At 46.2% G+C, this 25,241-nt stretch overlaps 2 protein-coding genes across 48 annotated transcripts in view; one reads left to right on the forward strand and one right to left on the reverse strand.

Moving 5' to 3' along the window:
• The window catches only part of LOC130297740 (uncharacterized), a 97,612-nt gene extending 77,378 nt beyond the window's left edge, over positions 1–20,234 (reverse strand). The window contains exon 1 of the mRNA XM_056550590.1: positions 19,790–20,234. Within this exon, the coding sequence (XP_056406565.1) occupies positions 19,790–19,822 (33 nt within the window). The 5' untranslated portion in view covers positions 19,823–20,234. The remainder of the gene's footprint in view (positions 1–19,789) is intronic.
• Positions 1–25,241, forward strand: part of LOC130297737 (general transcription factor II-I repeat domain-containing protein 2-like) — a 1,987,867-nt gene that overhangs the window by 592,238 nt on the left and 1,370,388 nt on the right. The window lies entirely within an intron of this gene.

Below are 25,241 nucleotides of genomic sequence, written 5' to 3' on the forward strand. Positions count from 1 at the left end.
CAGACTGCGACGATAGCTAGAACTAGCTAGGAGAAGAATGTGCTAAACGAGACAAACTTACAATGTAAAGTGTAAGGCTATGTTCACACAATTGAATGTGCGGACATTCCACCGACAGTGGAGCACGGGCAGAACATGCATTGTCTAGGACCGGTCGGAAATGTGGGAAATGGTCCAAATGAAGTCACTATTGGACTGTGTTTGGGCCATTAAATGCAGTGGGCCCCTTGACAGTATATTGCAGTATATATCTGCATCTCATTTTGGCTGGATGCTGCCATACACTTGCTGCTAAAATTTGCTCCAATCCCAGCAGGTAAAATGGGTTATCCAGGTTTAAAAAAAAAAAAAAAGTTAAACGCATTAAAACAACAAACCAACAGTTACTCATCTTTCAGACCCATTCAGGCTTTGGTTCGCACCCCAGTCTTTCCTTTGGAGCAGACGTCAGGTGGCCGCTGCAAGCTGGTATAGCAGTCATGTGGCATCCTCTCCAGAAGGAATGCTGGAGTGCCGACTGGAGCCTTAATGGGGGACAGGTGAGTAACAGCTGGTTCGTTGTTTTAATGCATTTGGGGTTCTTTTACAACATTTTTCAAAACCTGAATAGCCCTTTAGAGCTATGTTCATATGTACATTGGAGGTTCCTGTAGGAGCTTTCATCACAGATTCCATAAAAAATTAGGTACAAAACTGCCACCACTATACAGTAACCCCCCAACATGCAATGGCCCTGACATATGATCAAATCGACATACGATGGCCTCTCAGAGGCCATCGCAAGTCAATGTCAACATCGACATATAATGCTTTTATATGTCGGGGCCATCGCATTAACTGCTATCCGACAGCGCAAAATGCTTAACCCCTTAACGTACGCGTACGTCATGACACCCTGGTACTTAAGGACGTCATGGACAATTCCGGCCCCCCACCATGCACCGGGTGGGGATCGGACCGGTATGCCTGCTGAAATCATTCAGCAGGCATCCCATGCAAAGGCCCAGGGGGGTCATCAGACCCCCCCATGTCTGCGATCGCGGCAAATCGCAAGTGAATTCACACTTGCGATTTGCGCAATTCCGGGTCATTACGGGTCTATGGTGACCCGGAATAGAAGGGGGATTGCGCGTGTCCATGACACCCACAAGCCCCCTGAAGAGATAGGAGTGAGGTGGCAGGGGTGCCACCCCTCCTATCCCTGCTATTGGTGGTCTAGACGCGACCACCAATAGCAGATCGGGGGCGGGGGAGTTTACTTTCGTTTTCCCCGTCCTGCCCTCCCACAATAGGCAGGGCAGAACGGGGAAACCCGACAGGAACCGGCGCCGAAGATCCACTTACTGATCCGGAGGCTACAGACGACGGAGATCGGCGGGCGGCGACATCGTGCGGCTGGATCCTACGGAAGCCGGTGAGTTGCCTAGCGACATCTGGAGGGTACAGTCTGAGACCACTAGATAGTGGTCTCTAACTGTAGCCCTCCAGATGTTGCAAAACTACAACTCCCAGCATGCCCAGACAGCTGTTTGGGCATGCTGGAATATGTAGTTTTGCAACAGCTGGAGGGCTACAGTTTGAGACCACTATATAGTGGTCCCTAAACTGTAGCCCTCCAGATCTTGCAAAACTACAACTCCTAGCATGCCCAAACAGCTGTTTGCTGTCCGGGCATGCTGGGATTTGTAGTTTTGCAACAGCTGGAGGACACACAGTTTGGAGATCACTTTGCAGTGGTCTCTAAAACTGTAGCCCTCCAGATGTTGCAAAACTGCAAATCCCAGAATGCCCAAACAGCTGTCTCGGCATGCTGGGAGTTGTAGTTGCGTACCTCCAGCTGTTGCAAAACTACAACTCCCAGCATGCACGGTCTGTCAGTACATGGTGGGAGTTGTAGTTTTGAAACAGCTGGAGGTTTGTCCCCCCCCCCCCCCCCAGGTGAATGTACAGGGTACATTCACACGGGCAGGTTTACAGTAAGTTTCTTGCTTCAAGTTTGGGCTGCGGCAATTTTTTGCCACAGCACAAACTCCTAGCGGGAAACTTACTGTAACCCGCCAGTGCGAATGTACCCTAAAAACACTACACTACACTAACACATAATAAAGGGTAAAACACAACATATACACCCCTTACACTGTCCCCCCAATAAAAATTTTAAATGTATTGTACGGCACTGTTTCCAAAACGGAGCCTCCATCTGTTGCAAAGCAACAACTCCCAGCATTTCTGGACAACCACTGACTGTCCAGGCATGCTGGGAGTTTAGCAACAGCTGGAGGCACCCTGTTTGGGAATCACTGGCGTTGAATACCCCTATGTCCACCCCTATGCAATCCCCAATTTAGTCCTCAAATGCGCATGGCGCTCTCACTTCAGAGCCCTGTCGTATTTCTAGGAAACAGTTTAGGGCCACATATGGGGTATCTCTGTACTTGGGAGAAATTGCACTACAAATTTTAGGGAGCTTTTTCTCCTTTTACCCCTTATGAAAAGGAAAAGTTGGGGGCTACACCAGCTTGTTAGTGTAAAAAAATAAAAAAATTTACACTAACATGCTGGTGTTGCCCCATACTTTTTATTTTCACAAGCGTTAAAAGGAAAAAAAGACCCCCAAAATTTGTAACGCAATTTCTCCTGAGTACGGAAATACCCCATATGTAGGCGTAAAATGCTCTGCGGGCGCACAACAAGGCTCAGGAGTGAGAGCGCACCATGTACATTTGAGGCCTAAATTGGTGATTTGCACAGGGGTGGCCGATTTTACAGCGGTTCTGACATAAACGCAAAAAAATAATAATACCCACATGTGGCCCCATTTTGGAAACTATACCCTCACGGAATGTAATAAGGGGTACAGTGAGCATTTACGCCCCACAGGTGTCTGGCAGATTTTTGGAACAGTGGTACGTGAAAATGAAAAATGTAATTTTTCATTTGCACAGCCCACTGTTCCAAAGATCTGTCAAACGCCAGTGCGGTGTAAATACTCACTGCACCCCTTATTAAATTCTGTGAGGGGTGTAGTTTCCAAAATAGGGTCACATGTGGGGGGTCCACTTTTCTGGCACCACAGGGGGCTTTGTAAACGCACATGTCCCCTGACTTCCATTCCAAATTTTTTTTCCCAAAACCTCAATGGCGCTCCTTTTCTTCTGAGCATTGTAGTGCGCCAGCAGAGCACTTGACGTCCACACATGGGGTATTTCCATACTCAGAAGAGATGGGGTTTCAAATTTTGTTGGGCATTTTGTCCTATTACCCCTTGTAAAAAATTTAAATTTGAGGGAAAACTAGCATTTTTGTGAAAAAAATAATAATTTACACATCCAACTTTCGCGAAAAGTCGTCAAACACCTGTGGGGTGTTAAGGCTCACTAGACCCCTTGTTACGTGCCTTGAGGGGTGTAGTTTCCAAAATAGTATGCCGTGTTTTTTTTTTTTTTTTGCTGTTCTGGCACCATAGGGGCTTCTTAAATGTGACATGCCCCCCAAAAACCATTTAAAAAAAACTCACTCTCCAAAATCCCACTGTCGCTCCTTCCCTTTTGAGCCCTCTACTGTGCCCACCGAACACTTGATATATACATATGAGGTATTTTCTTACTTGAAAGAAATTGGGTTACACATTTAGGCCGTGTCCTTCAGTGAAAATTGGCTGGGTCCTTAAGGGGTTAAGCTGCTGTTGGATAGCAGTTTAAGTATCCCGGACAGGTTCGCTTACCTAACCCTGCTGCTCCGGGTCCACTTCGGGATCCTCCGGCATCTTCTGCATCTTGTCCAGGGTCCGGGCCTCGCTTTTCAGCGCCGTTATTACGTCGCTATGCACTCCGTCCTGGGGCAGCAGCGTAATAACGTCACCAGAATGCGAGGCCCGGACCCTGGAGAAGATGCGGAAGACACCGGAGGATCCCGAAGAAGATGCCGGAGCAGCGGGACAGCATCGGGAGCCCCTGGGAGACCATCGGGAGCGGTGAGGATGTGGTCCAGAACGTCAGGGACTTCCTATACTTTACATTGCACGAATCCCTCAACATACGATGGATTCGACAAACGATGGGTCATTTGGAACAAATTACTATAGTATGTTGTGGGACCACTGTATATTCCAAAGCATTATATTAATGATCAGAAGATCACTACTTTAAGTTCCTTATGGGGGACAAAAAAGTAATGTTAAACAAGGTTTCATGTGGGGGGGGGGGTGTTATCAAAACCTGTAACAGTATGGTGATAATAAGTAATGGTAATATGTGGTAATGGTGTGGTGTTATTATTTGGTCTTTAGATATGTTGCTCTTGGTTCAGTGTGTCATGTTTAGTAACAGTGGGGGGGGGGGGGGGGGCATTTAAATTCTTACCTCAGTCAGCAGAAACGCAAGGTTTGTACCTGACTGCTCTCCTCTTTCACAGGGGCAGATTATATTGATTATATTATAATCTTCCCTCATTATAATTCGTTCTGCACTGCTTGTTGCCCTCAGACGTCACAGATCTTGCTTTCACTAACAGTAACACTGGCCCTGAGAATCAGGTAGGCAGCAAGCTCTGCCCCCCCACAGAGAGTGGAGTGTCTTGCTCCTGGGAATCCTTGTCACCTCAGGAACCATTTTCACTACTAGGCGGGGGAAGTCATGAGTAGAGCTCAGGAAGCCCGAAGTAATAACCATAGGCAACAGCAATCTTTCTGGGGGCAAGGGGGTCCCCACATAAAATACGGGGAAGACGTACCTATGAAATGGGGGGCCTACCTACTGGTGAGACACACCATGTTATGGTGGACCTACTGGTAAGATGAGAAAGACCGATGTAATGGGGGAAGCCTTGTAGAGCGCGGCATCTAAGTGTGTTAAAATACAGTTCCGGTTAGCTATGGGGAGATGATCGGTAAAATCCTGGTGTCCCAATTAACTCAGTAGACGAACAGTGGGTCCCTACCTTTGTCCAGCTCATGAGATCGGTACACCAATGGTGCCGAAAGCCTAAGCAGACTGCACTTATGAAGCTCCAATAACACTAAATGATGCTGGGCTATGGTATAGAATTCTTCATTGTATGCAAGATTTTATGTAATATCTAATAATTAGTGAAAAAATGTGTAAAAAAAAAGTTAATAAATGTGAATAAGCCCCTCCACTTACTAAAGTTTGAATCACCCCTCCCTTTTACCAGCTTTTCACCCCTTGGCAACACGTGATGAATCTACTGGTTGTGATCCACTGTAGAAGTAGCCAGAGGACTTAGCTCTCCTTTTGTGCTGTTTGTGGCTCTTCATTCGATAGAGCCTGGCGGCACCAGACCCTACCAATGAAGCACAGATTATACAGTTCAATGCAGTTCATGTGAACTGCATTGATCTGTATAAGGAATCTAATGACTCCTCCTAAAAGCCCCCAAAGGGGACTAATAAAGTGGAAAAAAAAAGTTCTATAAAGGTTTGAAAAAACACATTAACCCCTTCCATATTAAAAATTCAAATCACCCCACTTTCCCACTTTCCATATAAAAAAAATTTAACATAACAAACATATTAGGTATCGTGTGTAATTGTCCGACTATTAACCCCTTAAGGACCAGCCCAAATAAATCATGAAATTTAAAAAAAATTACGATTTTTTTGCTATTTTAACACTAATAGGTTGCGTATATTTATACATACTGACTAAATTAACATTTTAAATTAATTAGAAGCATAACAATTGAACTTGAAATGTTGAAAATTTAGAAAATTTGAAAAGTACATCTTTTTTTTGTGTGCTATGCAAGGTTTGCAGAAATTTTAAGGTAGTAGAACATAGGAACACCCCCCAAATTACCCAATTTTAAAAACTAGACCCCTCAAGGTATTCGCTAGGGGGTACAGTGAGTATTTTAACTCCATCGTTTTTTGGCAGGAATTATTACAATGTCAGTGTTAAAAATTCGAAATTTGCCTTTTTTCACAAATGCATCATTTGTGGGGCATATTTTTTGTACATCACTTCAGATATTGCAAGAAATGCACCTTATATTTTATTGAGCTTCCCGTGTTTGGAAATACCCCCGCTTAGGCCATATTTGGTTCCTTGGCAGCGTGGTAGGACCCCAAAGGAGAGGAGCCCCCTTTGGCTTTCAGGGCATCATTATATGAATAGTCCCCATTCATACAGCGAATAGTCCCCAATCATTTGCAGTATAGGTGTCCGTTGTCATGTCAAAAAAGGGATCCAATGTATACTGTACCGTCTCATTCAGAAATAAATGGAGCTGCTACAGTATACATCAGCATCACTCTTTTTGACATGATGCTGACAGATACCTCTAACACTGCGGAAACGCAGTATGAATGGGACGCAGTGTAGGGTCACATAGAGTGCATCCGCGGCATATTTCACACTGCAGATGCCCCCGGCAGTCACAAGGGTGAGATCACTGCTGTGGCTGGGTAGCTCAGTGTGTCCGCTCATGACTGCCGGCGGGCAATCCGCCGCTATTAGTGGACACACAAAGCTACCAAGCCGTAGCAGGGAGCTCATTATTGTGACTGTTGTATTGTGAATGTTATATGCTGCGGATGTGTGCCGTGTGATCGTTATTTTTTACTATATTTATTTAATAAATGTATTTTTTTTTTTACACTTTTTACACTTTTTTTCACGCTTTTTTTTTAAAAAAATTTTTAAATTTATTTTTTAACACTGTTTTTTTTATACTTCTTGTTTTTATACACTTTTATTTATTTTATTTATTTTTTCACTTTTTTTAATGCTTTGGAATACTTAGTATTCCAAAGCATTGCAGATATATGCTGCCTTCTAGTTTTACACTAGCAGGCAGCATATGAGGACGTGCCTCTGGGCAATAACCGGGGCAGACCTGGGGGTCCTTGTAAAGACCCCCGGCTGCCCAGGTAAGCAGCAGCACCCCGCGATCATTGTGGGGTGCTACAGGAGAGAGACAGAGGGAGCCCCCTCCCTCTGTCAAAACTTCTTACAGCTCGCGGTCGCTTCCGACCGAGGCTGTAAGGGTTAAACTGCCGGGACCGAAGTTGTCTTCGGTCCCGGCAGTGCGGCAGGTCCCCACTCGCCGGGGATTACACACAGCACCCCGCGCTGCGGGGTGCTGCAGGGGTGACAGAGGGAGCTCCCTCCCTCTGTCATAACACTTACAGCCAGCGGTCACTTCCGACCGTGGCTGTAAGGGTTAAAATGCCGGGACCGAAGTTTACTTCAGTCCCGGCAGTGCGGCAGGGTCCCAGCTGTGTGTTACAGCCGAGTCCCTGCCGCGATCTCGTGGGTGCACTGGGCAGCACCCACGAGAACCATGGACGAGTATACACATCCTGGTGCGGGAACGTTCATCCTGCCTGGACGTCCATGGTCGTTAAGGGGTTAAAATATAACATTATTTGTCCCTTATGGTAAAGTACGTAAACATAAAAAAATACCAAACCCCAGATCTGTATTTAATTGATCACGTCACATCCCATAAAAACATTACTTAAAAAGAAATCAAAAAGTCTGATTAATACCAAAATGGTACTGATATATATATATATATATGGCACAAAAAATTTGCCCTCATACAGCTCAGTAGACAGAAAATTAAGAGCGTCATAGGGGTCAGAAGAGGATAATTTTATGCATACTAAATTTTGTAGTAAAATATAACAAAACCTTTATAAATTGGGAATCTTTTTATTTGTATTGTCATACAGAATGAAGATTTTTTTTTTTACCGAAAAGTGCACTGTGTAGAAACAGAAGCCCCCCAAAGTAAAATTTTTTATTTTTTTTATTTTGCTCCACAAATAATTTTTTATGTTTCACAGTAGATTGGTAGTAAAATGGTTGATGTCATTACAAAGTACAGTTGGTGGCACAAAAAACAAGCCCTCATATGGGTCTGTAAGTGGAAACTTAAAAGCGTTATTATAGGACAAGTAGAAAAAAGTGAAAGTGCAAAAATGAAAAATCCTTTTGTCCTTAAGGGGTACAATTAAATAATGTAGCCAAAGATAAACATGTGTGGTATTGCGAGGTGCATAAATGTTCGAACTATTAAAATATAATGTCCATGGCGTTAACCCCTTGTGGACCAGACCATGCTTCATTTCAACAGCTATGCTCTTGGTCCTTAGAGGGCTAATGTAAAAAATACCGAAGTCCAGAATTGTGTATTTTTGGGCACTCCATGTACCAGAAAAAAAAACATTATAAAAAGTAATCCAAAAGTCCCATTAAAACAAAAATTGTACTCTACAGATCACTGCACAAAAAATGAGCCCTCATACAGCCCCGTATACAGAAAAATAAAAGTGTTATAGTGGTCAGAAGTTCAGACATACTAGTTTTCAAATGGCCTGCAACTAATGTAAACATTGAGGAGGTACGAATACTGCAGTCTCTTCAAATAGCTGACTGTCGGCAGACTGGGTGTTGGACACCCACCAATGTAATATTAATGGCCACAGGGATTTCCCAACCCAGTGTCAAAAATGAGGTTTTGATCACTATAGAGAGGTTTTAATGAATTAATCAGACAAAAGGACATTAACATGAAAAAAAAAGTTAATGTGGTAATGGAATGACATTTAATTCAAGACTGAGATATTGCTTGTCTCTTCTATAGAACAAAGAGACCATGACATTGCCCTTTGATGAATCTGGTAAATTATACAGAAACATGTTAAACTTACACATTAACTTTTCACACAGTAAAGTCTAAATTTATTAACCTGGATGTGTTTTATTCAGTTGTCCATACCCAGTTTTTGATATCATCAGTTTTTGAAGATCTTTTTCATAGAGGACCACCTCCAAACATTGTCTTCCAGTACATTCTCCAACATGATGTCCCCCACATGCAAAGTCCTCTTGGTAAGCAAGAGTGGATGGATACCGTTCCAAACCTCAGTAGATTATCAGAATCTCATTGATCCTTCTGTAGTGAACCAGACTCTACACTTGCCTTACTGCTCTACAAAGTGTCTTAGTTTTTTGCATTCTATTGACTTTTACTTACTTTGCTGCCTAACAAATCATTTCACAGAAAAAAAGAATCAATTAGTCAATGAAATAGCCAGACTTGTTTCGACATGAGCGGCGGTTCAGCTTGTTACGCATAAAAACCTTGCACCAATGAAAACAAATAAATGATTTGCAAAGCAGCCATCGAGCCGTCCTCCGTAATTAAATCCCATTTGTTTCTTCTCTCGGCCTCTTCGTGTGCACAATCAGGACCTTGTGAGAGGCAGCATTTATTAAACAAGGAAAGTGCCAGCGCGGCCTGCGCTCCAGGTAACTTAAGATGTTAACTAGCAAGTGGATGTTTCAATCATTTACTTTCTCCATGCAAGAGGAAAAGGCCAGTCTGCCAGCTTTCTTAGAAATATTGCTCCTTTCCATCTCGCAAATGAATCTGAAGACTTCTTGTCCACCGCCTCAATCAATTATATAGTTATTCAAGATAAAGCAAACAGTTTTCCAAGGAGCTGCACACATATTGGTGGTTAGATGTGCGGGCAGGGCGGAGGAAATAAGGAAATTGTTGGAAAATCTAACTTTTTAGACACATACAAATGGAGATTGCTTTAAAAGTATGCAGCGAATTAATATCTCTAACCTCAGACCCATAGCTGTCAAAGCTTCAACTAACAAGAAAATGTGATATATAAAAACTGTCAGGATTATTTTAAATCACAGGACTTAACCTGTTTGGGGCATGCCAAGGAATGGAGATAATGCAGTTTACTCTCCAGGACCTACCGCAAAGGCATATATATACAGTCATGGCCGTAAATGCTGGCACCCCTGAAATTTTTCAAGAAAATTAAGTATTGTCACGATTCGGCTTACGGGTTGTGGATCCGCTGTGTCAGCGAGGGATTGGCGTGGACCGTGCTAGTGGACAGGTTCTAAGAGGCTACTGGTTTTCACCAGAGCCCGCCGCAAAGCGGGATGGTCTTGCTGCGGCAGTAGCAACCAGGTCGTATCCACTAGCAACGGCTCAACCTCGCTGACTGCTGAGAAGGCGTGGGACAGAAGGACTAGGCAGAGGCAAGGTCAGACGTAGCAGAAGGTCGGGGGCAGGCGGCAAGGTTCGTAGTCAGGATGGATAGCAGAAGTTCAGGTACACAGGCTTTGGACACACTAAACGCTTTCACTGGCACAAGGCAACAAGATCCGGCAAGGGAGTGCAAGGGAGGAGATCAGATATAGCCAGGGAGCAGATGGAAGCCAATTAAGCTAATTGGGCCAGGCACCAATCATTGGTGCACTGGCCCTTTAAGTCTCAGAGAGCTGGCGCGCGCGCGCCCTAGAGAGCGGAGCCGCGCGCGCCAGCACAAGACAGCAGGGGACCGGGACGGGTAAGTGACCTGGGATGCGATTCGCGAGCGGGCGCGTCCCGCTGTGCGAATCGCATCCCCGACGGCCATGACAGTGCAGCGCTCCCGGTCAGCGGGACTGACCAGGGCGCTGCAGGGAGAAAGACGCCGTGAGCGCTCCGGGGAGGAGCGGGGACCCGGAGCGCTAGGCGTAACAGTACCCCCCCCCCTTAGGTCTCCCCTTTTTTTTGTCCGGTAACTGCCTCCCCTGGGATGAGGACACCGGGAAAGAATGGAGGGTTTCCTCAACGGCAGGCAGTGCAGCAGGAGTTGGAATGGGGAGGGAGGGCAGAGGGTGAAGCTTGGCACGGGGCAGGGTGACACAAGGACGGGAGCCATGAGGAGGCACAGAGGCTTGCCTGACGGGACTGGGAGGGGGGGAGAGGCACTTCCTAAGGCAGGCAGAGTCCCAGTTCTTGATCTCCCCGGTGGTCCAATCAAGGGTGGGAGAATGAAGCCGGAGCCACGGCAGACCGAGGAGGACCTCAGAGGTACAGTTGGGGAGAACGAAGAGCTCAATCCTTTCGTGGTGGGGTCCAATACACATCAGGAGGGGTTCTGTGCGGTAACGCACGGTGCAATCCAGTCTGACTCCATTGACCGCGGAAATGTAGAGCGGCTTGACGAGACGGGTCACCGGGATGCGGAATTTATTAACAAACGACTCCAAAATAAAATTTCCAGAGGCACCGGAGTCCAAGCAGGCCACGGCTGAGAGGGAGGAGTTGGCTGAAGGAGAAATCCGCACGGGCACCGTGAGACGTGGAGAAGCAGACTTGGAACCAAGAGACGCCACACCCACGTGAGCTGGGTGCGTGCGTGCGTTTCCCAGACGTGGAGGACGGATAGGGCAATCCACCAAGAAATGCTCGGTACTGGCACAGTAAAGACAGAGATTTTCTTCCCTACGGCGATTCCTCTCTTCCTGGGTCAGGCGAGACCGATCCACTTGCATGGCCTCCTCGGCGGGAGGCCCAGGCGTAGACTGCAAAGGATGCTGTGGGAGAGGTGCCCAGAGATCTAAGTCTTTTTCCTGGCGGAGCTCTTGGTGTCGCTCAGAAAAACGCATGTCAATGCGGGTAGCCAAATGGATGAGTTCTTGGAGGTTGGCAGGAATCTCTCGTGCGGCCAGCACATCCTTGATGCGACTGGATAGGCCTTTTTTAAAGGTCGCGCAGAGAGCCTCGTGATTCCATGATAACTCGGAAGCAAGAGTACGAAATTGGATGGCGTACTCGCCCACTGAAGAATTACCCTGGACCAGGTTCAACAGGGCAGTCTCGGCAGAAGAAGCTCGGGCAGGCTCCTCGAAGACACTCCGGACTTCAGCGAAGAAGGCCTGGACTGTGGCTGTGGCAGGATCATTGCGGTCCCAGAGCGGTGTGGCCCAAGACAAGGCCTTTCCTGAAAGAAGGCTTACTACAAACGCCACCTTAGACCGTTCTGTAGGAAACAAGTCCGACAACATCTCCATATGCAGGGAACACTGAGACAAAAATCCACGGCAGAGTTTAGAGTCCCCATCAAATTTGTCTGGCAGGGACAAGCGGAGGCTAGGAGCGGCCACTCGCTGCGGAGGAGGTGCAGGAGCTGGCGGAGGAGATGGTTGCTGCTGTAGCAGAGGCAGAAGTTGCTGTAACGTGGCGGTCAACTGCGACAGCTGCTGTCCTTGTTGGGCAATTTGCTGCGATTGCTGAGCGACCACCGTGGTAAGATCAGCGAGACTTGGCAGCGGCACCTCAGCGGGATCCATGGCCGGATCTACTGTCACGATTCGGCTTACGGGTTGTGGATCCGCTGTGTCAGCGAGGGATTGGCGTGGACCGTGCTAGTGGACCGGTTCTAAGAGGCTACTGGTTTTCACCAGAGCCCGCCGCAAAGCGGGATGGTCTTGCTGCGGCAGTAGCAACCAGGTCGTATCCACTAGCAACGGCTCAACCTCGCTGACTGCTGAGAAGGCGTGGGACAGAAGGACTAGGCAGAGGCAAGGTCAGACGTAGCAGAAGGTCGGGGGCAGGCGGCAAGGTTCGTAGTCAGGATGGATAGCAGAAGTTCAGGTACACAGGCTTTGGACACACTAAACGCTTTCACTGGCACAAGGCAACAAGATCCGGCAAGGGAGTGCAAGGGAGGAGATCAGATATAGCCAGGGAGCAGATGGAAGCCAATTAAGCTAATTGGGCCAGGCACCAATCATTGGTGCACTGGCCCTTTAAGTCTCAGAGAGCTGGCGCGCGCGCGCCCTAGAGAGCGGAGCCGCGCGCGCCAGCACAAGACAGCAGGGGACCGGGACGGGTAAGTGACCTGGGATGCGATTCGCGAGCGGGCGCGTCCCGCTGTGCGAATCACATCCCCGACGGCCATGACAGTGCAGCGCTCCCGGTCAGCGGGACTGACCGGGGCGCTGCAGGGAGAAAGACGCCGTGAGCGCTCCGGGGAGGAGCGGGGACCCGGAGCGCTAGGCGTAACAAGTATTTCTCACAGAAAAGGATTGCAGTAACACATTTTGCTATACACATGTTTATTCCCTTTGTGTTTATTGGAACTAAACCAAAAAAGGAGGAAAAAAATCTAATTGGATATGTCACACCAAACTCCAAAAAAGGGCTGGACAGAATTAACTTAATATTTGGTGGCACAACCTTTGGAAAAAATAAGTGACATCAGTCGCTTCCTATAACCATCAATAAGCTTCTTACACCTCTCAGCCGGAATATTGGACCACTCTTCCTTTGCAAACTACTCCAGGTCTCTTATTGGAAGGGTGCCTTTTCCCAACAGCAATTTTAAGATCTCTCCACAGGTGTTCAATGGGTGTTCAATTGCTGGCCACTGCAGAACTTTCCAGCGCTTTGTTGCTATCCATTTCTGGGTCCTTTTTTACATATGTTTGAGGTCATTGTCCTGCTAGAAGACCCAAGCTCTTGGACGCAAACCCAGCTTTGTTACACTGGCTGTACAGTGCGACCCAAAATCCGTTGGTAATCCTCAGATTTCATGATGCCTTGCACGCATTCAAGGCACCCAGAGACAGCAAAACAACCCCAAAACATAATTGAACCTCTACCATATTTCACTGTAGGTACTGTGTTCTTTTCTTTGTACGCCTCATTCCGTTTTTGGTAAACAGTAAAATGATGTGCTTTACCAAAAAGCTCTATCTTAGTCTCATCTGTACACAAGACTTTTTCCCAGAACGATTTTGGCTTACTCAAGTTCATTTTGGCAAAATGTAGTCTTGCTTTTTTATGTCTCTGTGTCAGCAGTGGGGTCCTCCTAGGTCTCCAGGATAGTTCGTGCTGACACTGATGCTCCCTGAGCCTGCAGGACAGCTTCAATATCTTTGGAACTTGTTTGGGGCTGCTTATCCACCATCCGGACTATCCTGTGTTGACACCTTTCATCAATTTTTCTCTTCCGTCCATGCCCAGGGAGATTAGCTACAGTGCCATGGGTTGCAAACTTCTTGATAATGTTGCGCACTGCGGACAAAGGCAAATCTAGATCTCTGGAGATGGACTTGTAACCTTGAGACTGTTGATATTTTTCAACAATTTTGGTTCTCAAGTCCTCAGACAGTTCTCTTCTCCTTTTTCTGTTGTCCATGCTTAGTGTGGCACACGCAGACACACAATGCAAAGACTAGGTGAACTTCTCTCCTTTTATTTGCTTTCAGGTGTGATTTTTATATTCCGCACACCTGTTACTTGCCCCAGGTGAGTTGAAAGGAGCATCACGTTTGAAACAATCTTATTTTTCCACTATTTTGAAAGGGTGCCAATAATTTTGCCCAGACCATTTTTGGAGTTTGGTGTGACATGTCCAATTTGCTTTTTTTCCTCCCTTTATTGGTTTAGTTCTAATACATACAAAGGTAATAAGCATGTGTATAGCTAACCATGTGTTACTGCAATCCTTTTCTGTGAGAAATACTTCATTTTCTTGAAAAAGTTTAGGAAGCATCTACATATATGGCCATGACTGTGTATGTGTGTATATATATATATATATATATATATATATAATCTCATACTTTAGACTGCTATGAGGTCACTGGAGAGAGGTTGCCCAGTCGGAGATGGAGTTATCTCAATTTAAATGGGAGGTGCTGCTTACTACCCCACACTACTACTTAACTGAGACTGGATTACTGGGTGCCTTCTAGCCCATTTTCATGACTTGAATGCAGAGCTGGTCCAAAGATTGTTGCCACCCTAGGTGACAGCTAATTTTGCCACCCATTGACACCCCCCCCCTTACTACTGGGGTGACACGCTGTAGCAAACCTCCTCCACATGGGGCGAGTGTATGAAGGCACACACAATGTCCGGACCTGCCTGTCTGGCCTCAGAGGTGGCACTGTGCCCCTCCAGCAGGCTGAAGAATGCACCATATTATGGTACTGGGGCGGGAGGGCGGGTGTGATGGTAGTCCTGGCTGAGCGGCTTTGGATGCTAGCTGGCTACTAACTTTCTTGCAGTGGGCAGAGCGGCACCCCCATCAAGAGGGTGCTTTAGGCAGCTGCCTATTTTACCAATAGGCAGAACAGGCCCTGCTTGAATGCATCGTCTACATTCTTGTTCCCTAATATTGTCATACTTGTGGAGACTACACACAGGGATACAATACATTTTAGAAAGCAAATAGCTAAACAATGTCCTACAGTCATAACTAGAGGTGCACCGAAATGGAAATTTCAGAACCGAAACGGAACCAAAATAAAAAAAAATGTCCGGCCGAAACCGATACCGAAAATGACTTCTCCCCGTCTTCTGGTAAAATGCAGCGCTCCGCTCATTAGATTAGATTCCCCCACATTAGATTGCCAGATCCCCCACATTGGGTCGGGAGTTCCCCCACATTAGTAGGCAGCTCCCCCACAATAGTAGGCAGCTCCCCCACAATAGTAGGCAGCTCCCCCACAATAGTAGGCAGCTCCCCCACAATAGTAGGCAGCTCCCCCACAATAGTAGGCAGCTCCCCCACAATAGTAGGCAGCTCCCCCACAATAGTAGGCAGCTCCCCCACAATAGTAGGCAGCTCCCCCACAACAGTAGGCAGCTCCCCCACAACAGTAGGCAGGTTCCCAAATTAGGTCAGCATTTCCCCCACAATAGTAGGCAGGTTCCCAAATTAGGTCAGCATTTCCCCCACAATAGTAGGCAGGTTCCCCACAATAGTAGTCAGCTCCCCCCAACAATAGTAGGCAGTTCCCACATAATATTAGGCAGCTCCCCCAACAATATTAGGCAGCTCCCCCCACTTTTTTAGGCAGCTCCCCCCCACATTAGGTCAGCAGTTCCCCCACAATAGTAGGCAGGTTCCTCACAATAGTAGGCAGCTCCCCCACATTAGGTCAGCATTTCCCCCACAATAGTAGGCAGCTCCCCCCAACAATAGTAGGCAGTTCCCACACAATATTAGGCAGCTCCCCCCAACAATATTAGGCAGCTCCCCCCACATTTGTAGGCAGCTCCCCCCACATTAGGTCAGCAGTTCCCCCACAATAGTAGGCAGGTTCCCCACAATAGTAGGCAGTTCCCCCACAATATTAGGCAGCTCCCCCCACATTTGTAGGCAGCTACCCCCCACATTAGGTCAGCAGTTCCCCCTCAATAGTAGGCAGGTTCCCCACAATAGTAGGCAGCTCCCCCCACAATATTAGGCAGCTCCCCCCAACAATATTAGGCAGATCCCCCCCACATTATTAGGCAGCTCCCCCCCCACAATATCAGGCAGCTCCCCCCAACAATATCAAGCAGCTCCCCCCCCAACAATATTAGGCAGCTCCCTCCCCCCCACAATATTAGGCAGCTCCCTCCCCCCCCCCCCACAATATTAGGCAGCTCCCTCCCCCCCACAATATTAGGCAGCTCCCTCCCCCCCACAATATTAGGCAGCTCCCCCCCCCACAATATTAGGCAGCTCCTCCCCCCCACAATATTAGGCAGCTTCCCCCCCCCCACAATATTAGGCAGCTTTCCCCCCCCCCCCACAATATTAGGCAGCTTCCCCCCCCACACAATATTAGGCAGCTCCCCCCCCCCACAATATTAGGCAGCTCCCCCCCCCACACAATATTAGGCAACTCCCCCCCCACACAATATTAGGCAGCTCCCCCCCCCCACACACAATATTAGGAAGCTCCCCCCCACACAATATTAAGAAACTCCCCCCCCACACAATATTAGGCAGCTCCCCCCCCCCACAATATTAGGCAGCTCCCCCCCCCACACAATATTAGGCAGCTCCCCCCCCCCCACACACACACAAAATATTAGGTAGCTCCCCCCCCCCCACACACAATATTAGGCAGCTCCCCCCCCCCCCACAATATCAGGCAGCTCCCCCCAACAATATTAGGCAGCTCCCCCCCCACAATATTAGGCAGCTCCCCCCACATATGTAGGCAGCTCCCCCCCACATTAGGTCAGCAGTTCCCCCACCCCACAGACATACAGCTTCCAGCCATATACAGTGTATGGCTGGAGGCTGTATGTCTGTACTGCTGCCCCCACAGTGTTCCGGTCACCGCTCCTCCGGCCCGGGGTCACATCTACTGCTATGGCCCATGGACCATAGCAGTAGGTGCCGGGACCGAAGGAGCGGTGACCGGAACACTGAAGAAGATGACGCGGTCACTTACCAGGCCCCGGCCGGCGTGCGTTCTCCCGCGACGATCCTGCGGTCCTCCTGCGTCTCTATGGTTGTACGCACGGGACGTCAGTGACGTCCCATGCGTACAACCATAGAGGCGGAGAAGCGAAGGACCGAAGGAGGATCGCGGGAGGACGCCGGGGAATGGTGAGTGACCGCCAGACATCCTTATGTCCCGAAAAGATTTTTTGGGACACAGGGATGTCCGGGATAGGATTAGTAATACTTCTTTTTACGTGCCCGGGCCGGCTCCCGTGTGTGGCTGCAGGCGGGGGCCGGCCAGAGCATATAAAAACTAATACTGTATACTAAAAAACAGGGGGCCTCCAGCTGTTGTGAAACTACAACTCCCAGCAGGCCCCCCTGCACCCCCCACGAGTGCCTCTGCCACTGGCAGTGTTTGTAACTTGTGCTGTGGGCGGGCAGGGGAGGTGGTCATTATCGGCACTTTTTTTGTTGTTTCGGCATTTTGCCGAAATAGCTATTTTCGGCCTATATGTATCGGCCGCCGATATATCGGTGCATCCCTAGTCATAACATTGAGATTATGACACCAGGTCTTTCTGTCATTGGTGGGTTAGCAGTGTGGTGGTATCAAGCAGCACCTGAAACGGGTCTAATTTATATATTTTCTCTGGGGATCCCTGACTTCTCTGTACACCACAGTGATGTCCCACTATGGATGATGTGGCCCCGTACTGTCCTCCTGCTCTGTCAAGCAGAGTCTCTGCATGTCCCCAGGGCACCCCTGCAGCACACCCCCATTATGTATATAGATTTGCCTCATTTAATAATGTACTGTTGCTTTAATGTTTGTACCACATGATTGTTATCCAGTGGGCTCCAGTGACCAGATGACCCCCAACTGACCTATGGGCTCCTTGCACAGCCCCCCTATATAACCAGGGAGGGGCTGAAATGGCTCTCTTCTGCTCTTCTGCTGTATGCTGAGGTCCAGTGCAGTCATCTCAGTGTCTGTGTCCAGAGCATTGGAGGCCTCAAGCCTAAAGTCCTGCAGCCATAAGTCGGTCATCAGTAAATCAAGTCATCTTAATGTCAGTCACCATCTCTGTCATGTCAAGTCCATCTGTAGTCACCATGGCCTCCACTAAAGTCAGTCTAACTACTGCAGGTCCCAGCAAGCCTGTGAGGTCCCCCTGTGTAACTGGTCACCTCCCTGGTATATTTGGCTGTACTGCAAGGACTATATCACCTGTCTTGCCTCAGTAAAGCTGCCATTATCCTTAATCTGGCATTGGTGTCTTCATTGCCTCTGCCTAACCCAGGATCAGCTGTATTACCTTTGGGTGGTTAAGGCTAAACCACGTCATGGCATCATGACAAGAAGGGGTTAATACAATCAGACGCTTGGGCCATAACATCAGCCCTGCATTGCACTTCAACTCCACACCCCTACCTACACAAAAAAGGTTTTCAGGTGTTTGGTGTATTTATTAGTATGCAGCATATATTAAATGGCTACTCCACAAGGTAATATAAGAACTGCAGCTTTGCAACAGCTAAAGAGCTACAAATTGCAAAATCTCGAATCTAAGGGACATGAATTTTCATTTATTCAAGTGATCTGGGTCCTTATGTTAAAGATACTTTTTTGAGCAAAGCTATTCATTTTGAAAGTATGGCTTTAAGATAGAACCCCTTCGGTTGTGGAATGGTTGAATTTGGTGGGTAAATATAAACACGAATATCTTATGGCAACAGGGAACCCAAAAACGAGAAATGGTGTGGAAATATCTGGTTTAGTTGGTCAGCTAAGCGTGCTCTGTGATAAAATAATAGCTTTTTTTGTTTTTTTTTTGTTTTTGTTTGGCACTCTCTTCCTCTCTATAGCTTTGGATATTCTGGATATTTTCTTGTTTTGTATTGAGAAAATTAATAACATTTAATAAAACTGAAAAAGTCATGTTCTGTAAACATGTAGGAGATTGTCAGCAGAAAAATGCCACCTGGTCCATTTCGTCTGCTATATTATTTAGTTTATTTTTGTCTTAGGATAGATACATTTTTATTCCAGGTATGTTTAAATTTCTGTGCTGTTTTTATACAATGTTTATGAGGAAAGTATAGATTAAAGGGTTATTCCTATCTAAAGCAATTTATACCTATCCTTTGGATAGATCATAAATGCTAGATAGGTAGGGGTCCGACCACTGGGACCTCTCTTTCATTCCAAACAATAACAATGATAAAATATAGCCAAGTGTCACAAACAGCGCTGCAGTCAGACTTTCTGACCGCAAGCGCACCCATGTCCCTGCTGCCAGTGCTGCTGCAGTTTGCATCCCACGATGCGAATGCATGCGACCACCGGGTCTCCCCTCACCGCCTGTCTCCTCCGCTTCCCATGTCTGCCGGCACTTCCTATAATCCTTGCCGGATCTTTGTGCCTAGTTTGCCTAAGAGAAAGCATTTCCTGTGTCTTGACTCGCCGTGAATGTGACCCCTTGCTACATATTCTGACCTTGCTCCTGTGCCGCCTGCCTTCTGACCTTCTTGCTACATGACCTGACCTTGCTTCATTGCCGCAAGCCCTGACCTCCTGCCTGTCCTGACTATGTCTGTGCCTCTACCTTCCTGTGCCACGTTATACCTCGGACGAGTCTTACCAGGGGTAGCAACCTGGGTGCCGCCTGCCGCAGCAAGTCCATCCCGCTTTGCTGCGGGCTCTAGTGAAAACCAGTGGCACCTTAGACACCGCTCCCTGGTACGGCCCACGCCATCTTACTCACAGTTCAGTGGATTCACCTTACCACAGCCGTAACAGTAAGATCCGGCCATGGATCCCGCTGGGGTGCCTCTGACGGATGTCCCAGACCTCTCTTCTATTGTGGCCCAGCAGTCCTAGCAAATTGGGCAACAAGTGCAGCAGCTGAATCAACTGTCAGTATTGATGCAGTCACAGCCCAGTAGCAGCAACTACAGCAGCAGCAACAACAGCAGCAACTGCCGCAAACAGCTCCAGTGGTTCCTCCAGTGTCTGCAGCATCCCTCTGTCCCAAACTTTGTTTATCCCTGCCGAGTTAACATTGTATTTCCATGGTGATGGAAGACCTAAAGTCAAACTTCTTTCTCCTATCTCTTACATGAAATATGATATATGTTTAAACTTTGAAGAAGAGAGACAAAGTCCAGTGCAGCAAATTCAGCAGATTGTGCGGTTTATTTAATCACACACATGTACAAGACAGACATGGCAGGGACGCGTTTTGGCTGGTGGCACCCAGCCTTACTCATATGTTTAAACTTTGTTGCATAAAAAGATAGAATGTTGGCTCCTGTTATACAATGTGTGTTGTGGCCCCTACTATATTCTATGTCCCAAAATGGCATCCGGGGACTAGCCAATGCCCTAACATTCTGAAAAGTGGGCTTGTCTTAAAGGTAGCTGTAATATAATTATTGCTTTATCCTTCACAAATGTTGCCAAAAAGGGGAGGGGCTTATATTTTATAGCAGGAGAATTTTTGAATTGTTTAGTAAATTATGTGCAATGAATAGTGCTTTAATAAGTGACAAAAGAGATAATTTCATGGGATAAAAGGTAATCAATATTTGCAGTAATACATTTAGTAAATGTAAAATATTACCGGATTAATGGAAATTCTGGAGTATGTAAACCTGCTTCTGTTATTTTCAAGGATACCCAGCTGCAGCACTGAACTTCTGTGATGCCCCCTCCTATAGGCTTTCATTGAGGGGGAGGAGCGTGACCTCACACGGGGACGGGGCCAAGATGTCACAATGCTATGGCCCCCGTGATCGCCAGTAATCTGACCCGAAGTAAACGTGCTCTGGGGACTGATTGTAACGGGGTGCTGCGTGCAAGATCATGGGGGTCCCCAGTGGCGGGACCCCCGCGATCAGGCATCGTATCCCTTATCCTTTGGATAGGGGATAAGATGTCTTAGCACCAGAGTACACCTTTAATCCTGTGTCTTACAAACTCCATCTGCCTCCTTCTCTACGCATTCAGAACTCATTTCACGTCTCTCTCCTCAAACCTATTATTCTTAATCGTTTTTCTCATGGGGATGTCTCTTCCACTCCTATCTCTGGATCCTCTGACATCTTTGAAGTTAAGGAGATTTTGTCCTCCAAGATCGATAGAGGAAAATGCTTCTTCTTGGTGTATTGGAAGGTGTTCGGGCCTGAAGAAAGATCTTGGGAACCTGAAGAGAACATACTGGATCAAGGTCTGATTCATCGGTTACTGTGGCCCAAAAAGAGGGGAGCGCTGCGGTAAGACTTGCTGACCACGAGCGCATCCATGTCCCTGCTGCCGGCGCCGCTGCGGTTTGCATCCCGCGATGTGAAGGTCTCCTCTCACCTTCTGGCCGTTCTTCCGCTTCCCTATAATTTAAAGGGCCAGCACACAATTGATTGGTACTGGTTCCATTTGATCCTATTTAACTCCACACTTCCTGTGATCCTTGCCGGATCTTTGTGCCTAGTTTGCCTAAGAGAAAGCGTTTACCTGTGTCTTGCCTCGTCGTGTATCTGAACCCTTGCTACGTATTCTGACCTTGCTCCTGTGCCGCCTGCCTTCTGACCTTCTTGCTACGTGACCTAACCATGCTTCATTGCTTTATAGCTGCTTATACACATTGGATGAAATGGTCACATTTGACCATCTTGGCCAGTGATTGCATGATGCTGTTTAACCATTTTTATCTGATTTTGTTCTTAACAGAAAAAATAATTTTTAAGATAATTTGGTCCAATCTGTATCTAATATATTTTGGCAGATTATGTGAATCTACAAGTGTAACTTGAAGCTCAGCATCTGCTGGCACACCAGGCTGGGATGACTGCTCCGTCCTCCTGACATTGCTTACCCTTGTGTACTAATCTGAGCCCCTCTTTGTGTGATCCAGGCCTGAAAGCGTACCTGTCAGATCCCACAAAAAAAAATATGATATGTTACTCAGTACCTCATCCTGATCACGTACATGTAATTTGTATTTCTTTATCACCAATATTTCACAAAAAATTGCATATTACAGCTGCCCACTGTCTTTTTCATCTATCCAAAGGGTAGTGTCCCTCTCTTCCCTGCACTATGAAGACTCCTCCCCCTCCCTCCCTCTGCTGACTCACTGCTCTCTGGATGGAGCCTGACAGCCTTACTCTGTAACTCTTTCCTCTCTGGTTGCATGCTGTACACACACACACACACACACACAATGATTATTGGAGATTGCGTGTCCTTTAACAACAATATGGTGAGCATATAACTTATATCTTCCTAAATTAGTGCAAAGGTTTAGTTTAAAAGTATAGTGGTTTTTAATGCATACTTTTTATATATTTTCCCTTTGTCATTCATGTGTATCATCCTTTGCCAGTCCTGTAAAGCTGGGACTTTTAGTTTGGAATAGTTGGAGGTACAGTGTTTGGATAACTCTTTTTTTTTTTTTTTTTTTTTTGCAGCAGTGTTGCCTTCAGCTGCATGCGTACAGCTTTTGCAAAACTACAATTCCCAGCATGCCCAGACATCCTTTAGCCGGAGGCACATGATTGGTAAAACTCTGTGTTACAGTAATGTTGCTGCAGGCTGTGTTCCTCCTGGAGCCTTGTCAATCAGCCATCTCGTGTCCATGACCCTTGGACTCCTCCATGCTTCTATGGGACTCATAAGGGTCCCAGGAGGTATGGGGACCCCTAGTGGTGAGATTTTCAAAGGCATTTTCTTTAATAAAATGTGATTTTTTTTTTTTTAAGAAGTATATTAGAAGAACTTTTATTTAAGTTTTTATATCTGACAGTGCCCATTAAACTTGTGCTATCTGCCAAGTCTCCTCTGTCAGAACCCATACATTTATATAACTTTTTAACAAAAAATAAACAAAATACTCTAAAAAAGCATTTCTCTAGTAGGTCTGTGGATTATATGTTATGTATAATTTCACTACTAGTAAAGTATGTAGTCTTTGGTAGTGTTTTCTTGTAGTATTAGCTGATCTGTGAAGTTCAAAGTAGCTGAAAGTCTGATAGATAATTTAGCATAATATAAAGACAAAAATCATAACCTTGTTGAGAAGCTTTTAAATAATCTTTTTGAAAGCTTATTTTATACAATAAGAATAGGATATGTATATATATATATATATATATATATATATATATATATATATATATATATTTGATGCACAGTGTTTGAAGCTGCAGATTTTAAAGCTACAGAGTTAAATGTAAACTAAAGGACTGAACACAGCTTTTAATCTGCAGCTTCAAATCCTGCACATCAAATATGTTCAGGATACTGTACGTGTGGATTAGGACAGTTTTCATGTCTGGTTCATATTATTACAGTGTATATTGTCATCTCTGTGTGTCACTTGTCCTACATAAAGTCATAATAGTACTAAATTATTACCTCCCCCCTCATCTTCAGAGTAATCCTCCATTATAGTGTAATGAGAGACTTTATATGGGAGGTAACTATTGTGTGTAAGTAGAATGCGCCTAGTGTCTTTAAGCCATTGTGTCATTTTGGTTTGAGGGATTGGTGGACTAGAAATGAGTCTATAAAGGTTCAGTTCCCAATGTTATTCTACAATTTTTAAAAATTAAAGAATCAATCTGATTGGTTGCTATAAGCAACTGGACAACTTTTCCTCAGCACAAGTTTTGATAAATCTCACTTGTGGTCGGGTTAACATGTGATGATGTATGATGAAATACCATACCCTGATAAAGAAGATAACAAAATCATTATGTGTGATGATAATAATATAACTAATATAAGCCTGAGGTGTGCCTGGGAGGCCATATAAGGTAGCCTGAAAGAAGAGGGCAAAAAAAACAGCTATTGGAAGCAATATATTTTATTAACCATAACTTAGACATTGGCCAACTGGCTAAAGGCTCTAGCCATTTCTACTTGCGCATCAGGGATATACTTTTGGTAGCAAGGTGAGCTCCACCGACCCAATTTTTTTATGATGTGGGAAGGTATGGCGTGCTTTGAAGCTGAAGACGCGGCCCAGATCCTGAATGAATGCCCCGACACTGAGGTTGGATCCATTCCTGCTTGGTGTGCTAGAATGCAGACATGCCTCACAAAATCCTTGGTAGTTAATGGAGAGGCTGGAAAAGGGAGCAGCGGATAATCAGAAGGTTTGTTGCTTAGTAGTTTTAATAGTTGCTGGAGAACATTAACTGGGCACCACTTGTTGTAAATCGGATAGATGTTAATTTCTACGTGTTTTAGTTGTTGTGTTTTAGTGTGGCCTAGCGCTAGTTTGAAACCAGCTGGTGATAAGTGTTTGATTTGGAGTGTACTGGATTTATAAGAAATCTTGGTAAATTCACCTGGTCTAAGAAAGCCATAGAAGGCCAGGTAAATAGCCGCCTTGATAACCAAGCTAGCAGAGTGACCGAAGGGAGCACCGTCAAGGATATTGCTGAAATTGTCAGCGGATACTGGGACCCTGGAAGTTGACCTCCCTGACTTCTCAATCCCCTTCAAGGCTGCCTTGATCGGGTGTGTGCCAAGGATGGAGGGAAGACCAGGGAAACTGAGGTTACGGTAGTGTTGTATGCCGGCTAGATATAATCTAATGGAGCTATGGGACAATTTGAGGGATGAGTGGCAAAATGATACATACGCTAATATGTATTGTATATCAAAAGGGGAGGTGGAAGGATGTCTGAGTAAGAATTTTTGAAAAGCATTCCATGCAACCTTGTAAGATTTAGCCGTGTTTGGAGCTAAAGAATGATTAATTAAATTTAGGGCCCTTGACAAGTGAACATTTAGTCCATTATCAATGAGCTGAGAGGGGGCGCTGGTGTGGCCGCTCTGTCTGCCTCTGGCATGACTTCATTAAACACTTGGAATTTAAAGCAGGAGAGAGCATCAGCAGCTATATTCAGACTCCCTTCAATGTAAACACATTCTATATGAAACTCCCTCATGAGAGCCGTATGCACAAGTCTACGCAAAAAAGACATGATGGTAAGTGACCTGAATCTTCCCTTGCTGATGATGTCACGGGTGGCAATGTTATCCGCGTGAAACACAACTGGCTTACCCTGCCACAGATGACCCCATGTTATTGCAGCTGCCACGATTGGTACAATCTCAAAAAGGGCTGAAGTAGTGGCAAAATCAGGCAGAGCGAGGAGCTCAGGAGACCACCGTTCGGCTAGCCAATAATGCGTGCCGCAAATGGCTGCATAACCCACTGAAGCT

This window comes from Hyla sarda, chromosome 13 (genome assembly GCF_029499605.1).
Source record: "Hyla sarda isolate aHylSar1 chromosome 13, aHylSar1.hap1, whole genome shotgun sequence".
In the NCBI taxonomy this organism is placed as follows: Eukaryota; Metazoa; Chordata; class Amphibia; order Anura; family Hylidae; genus Hyla; species Hyla sarda.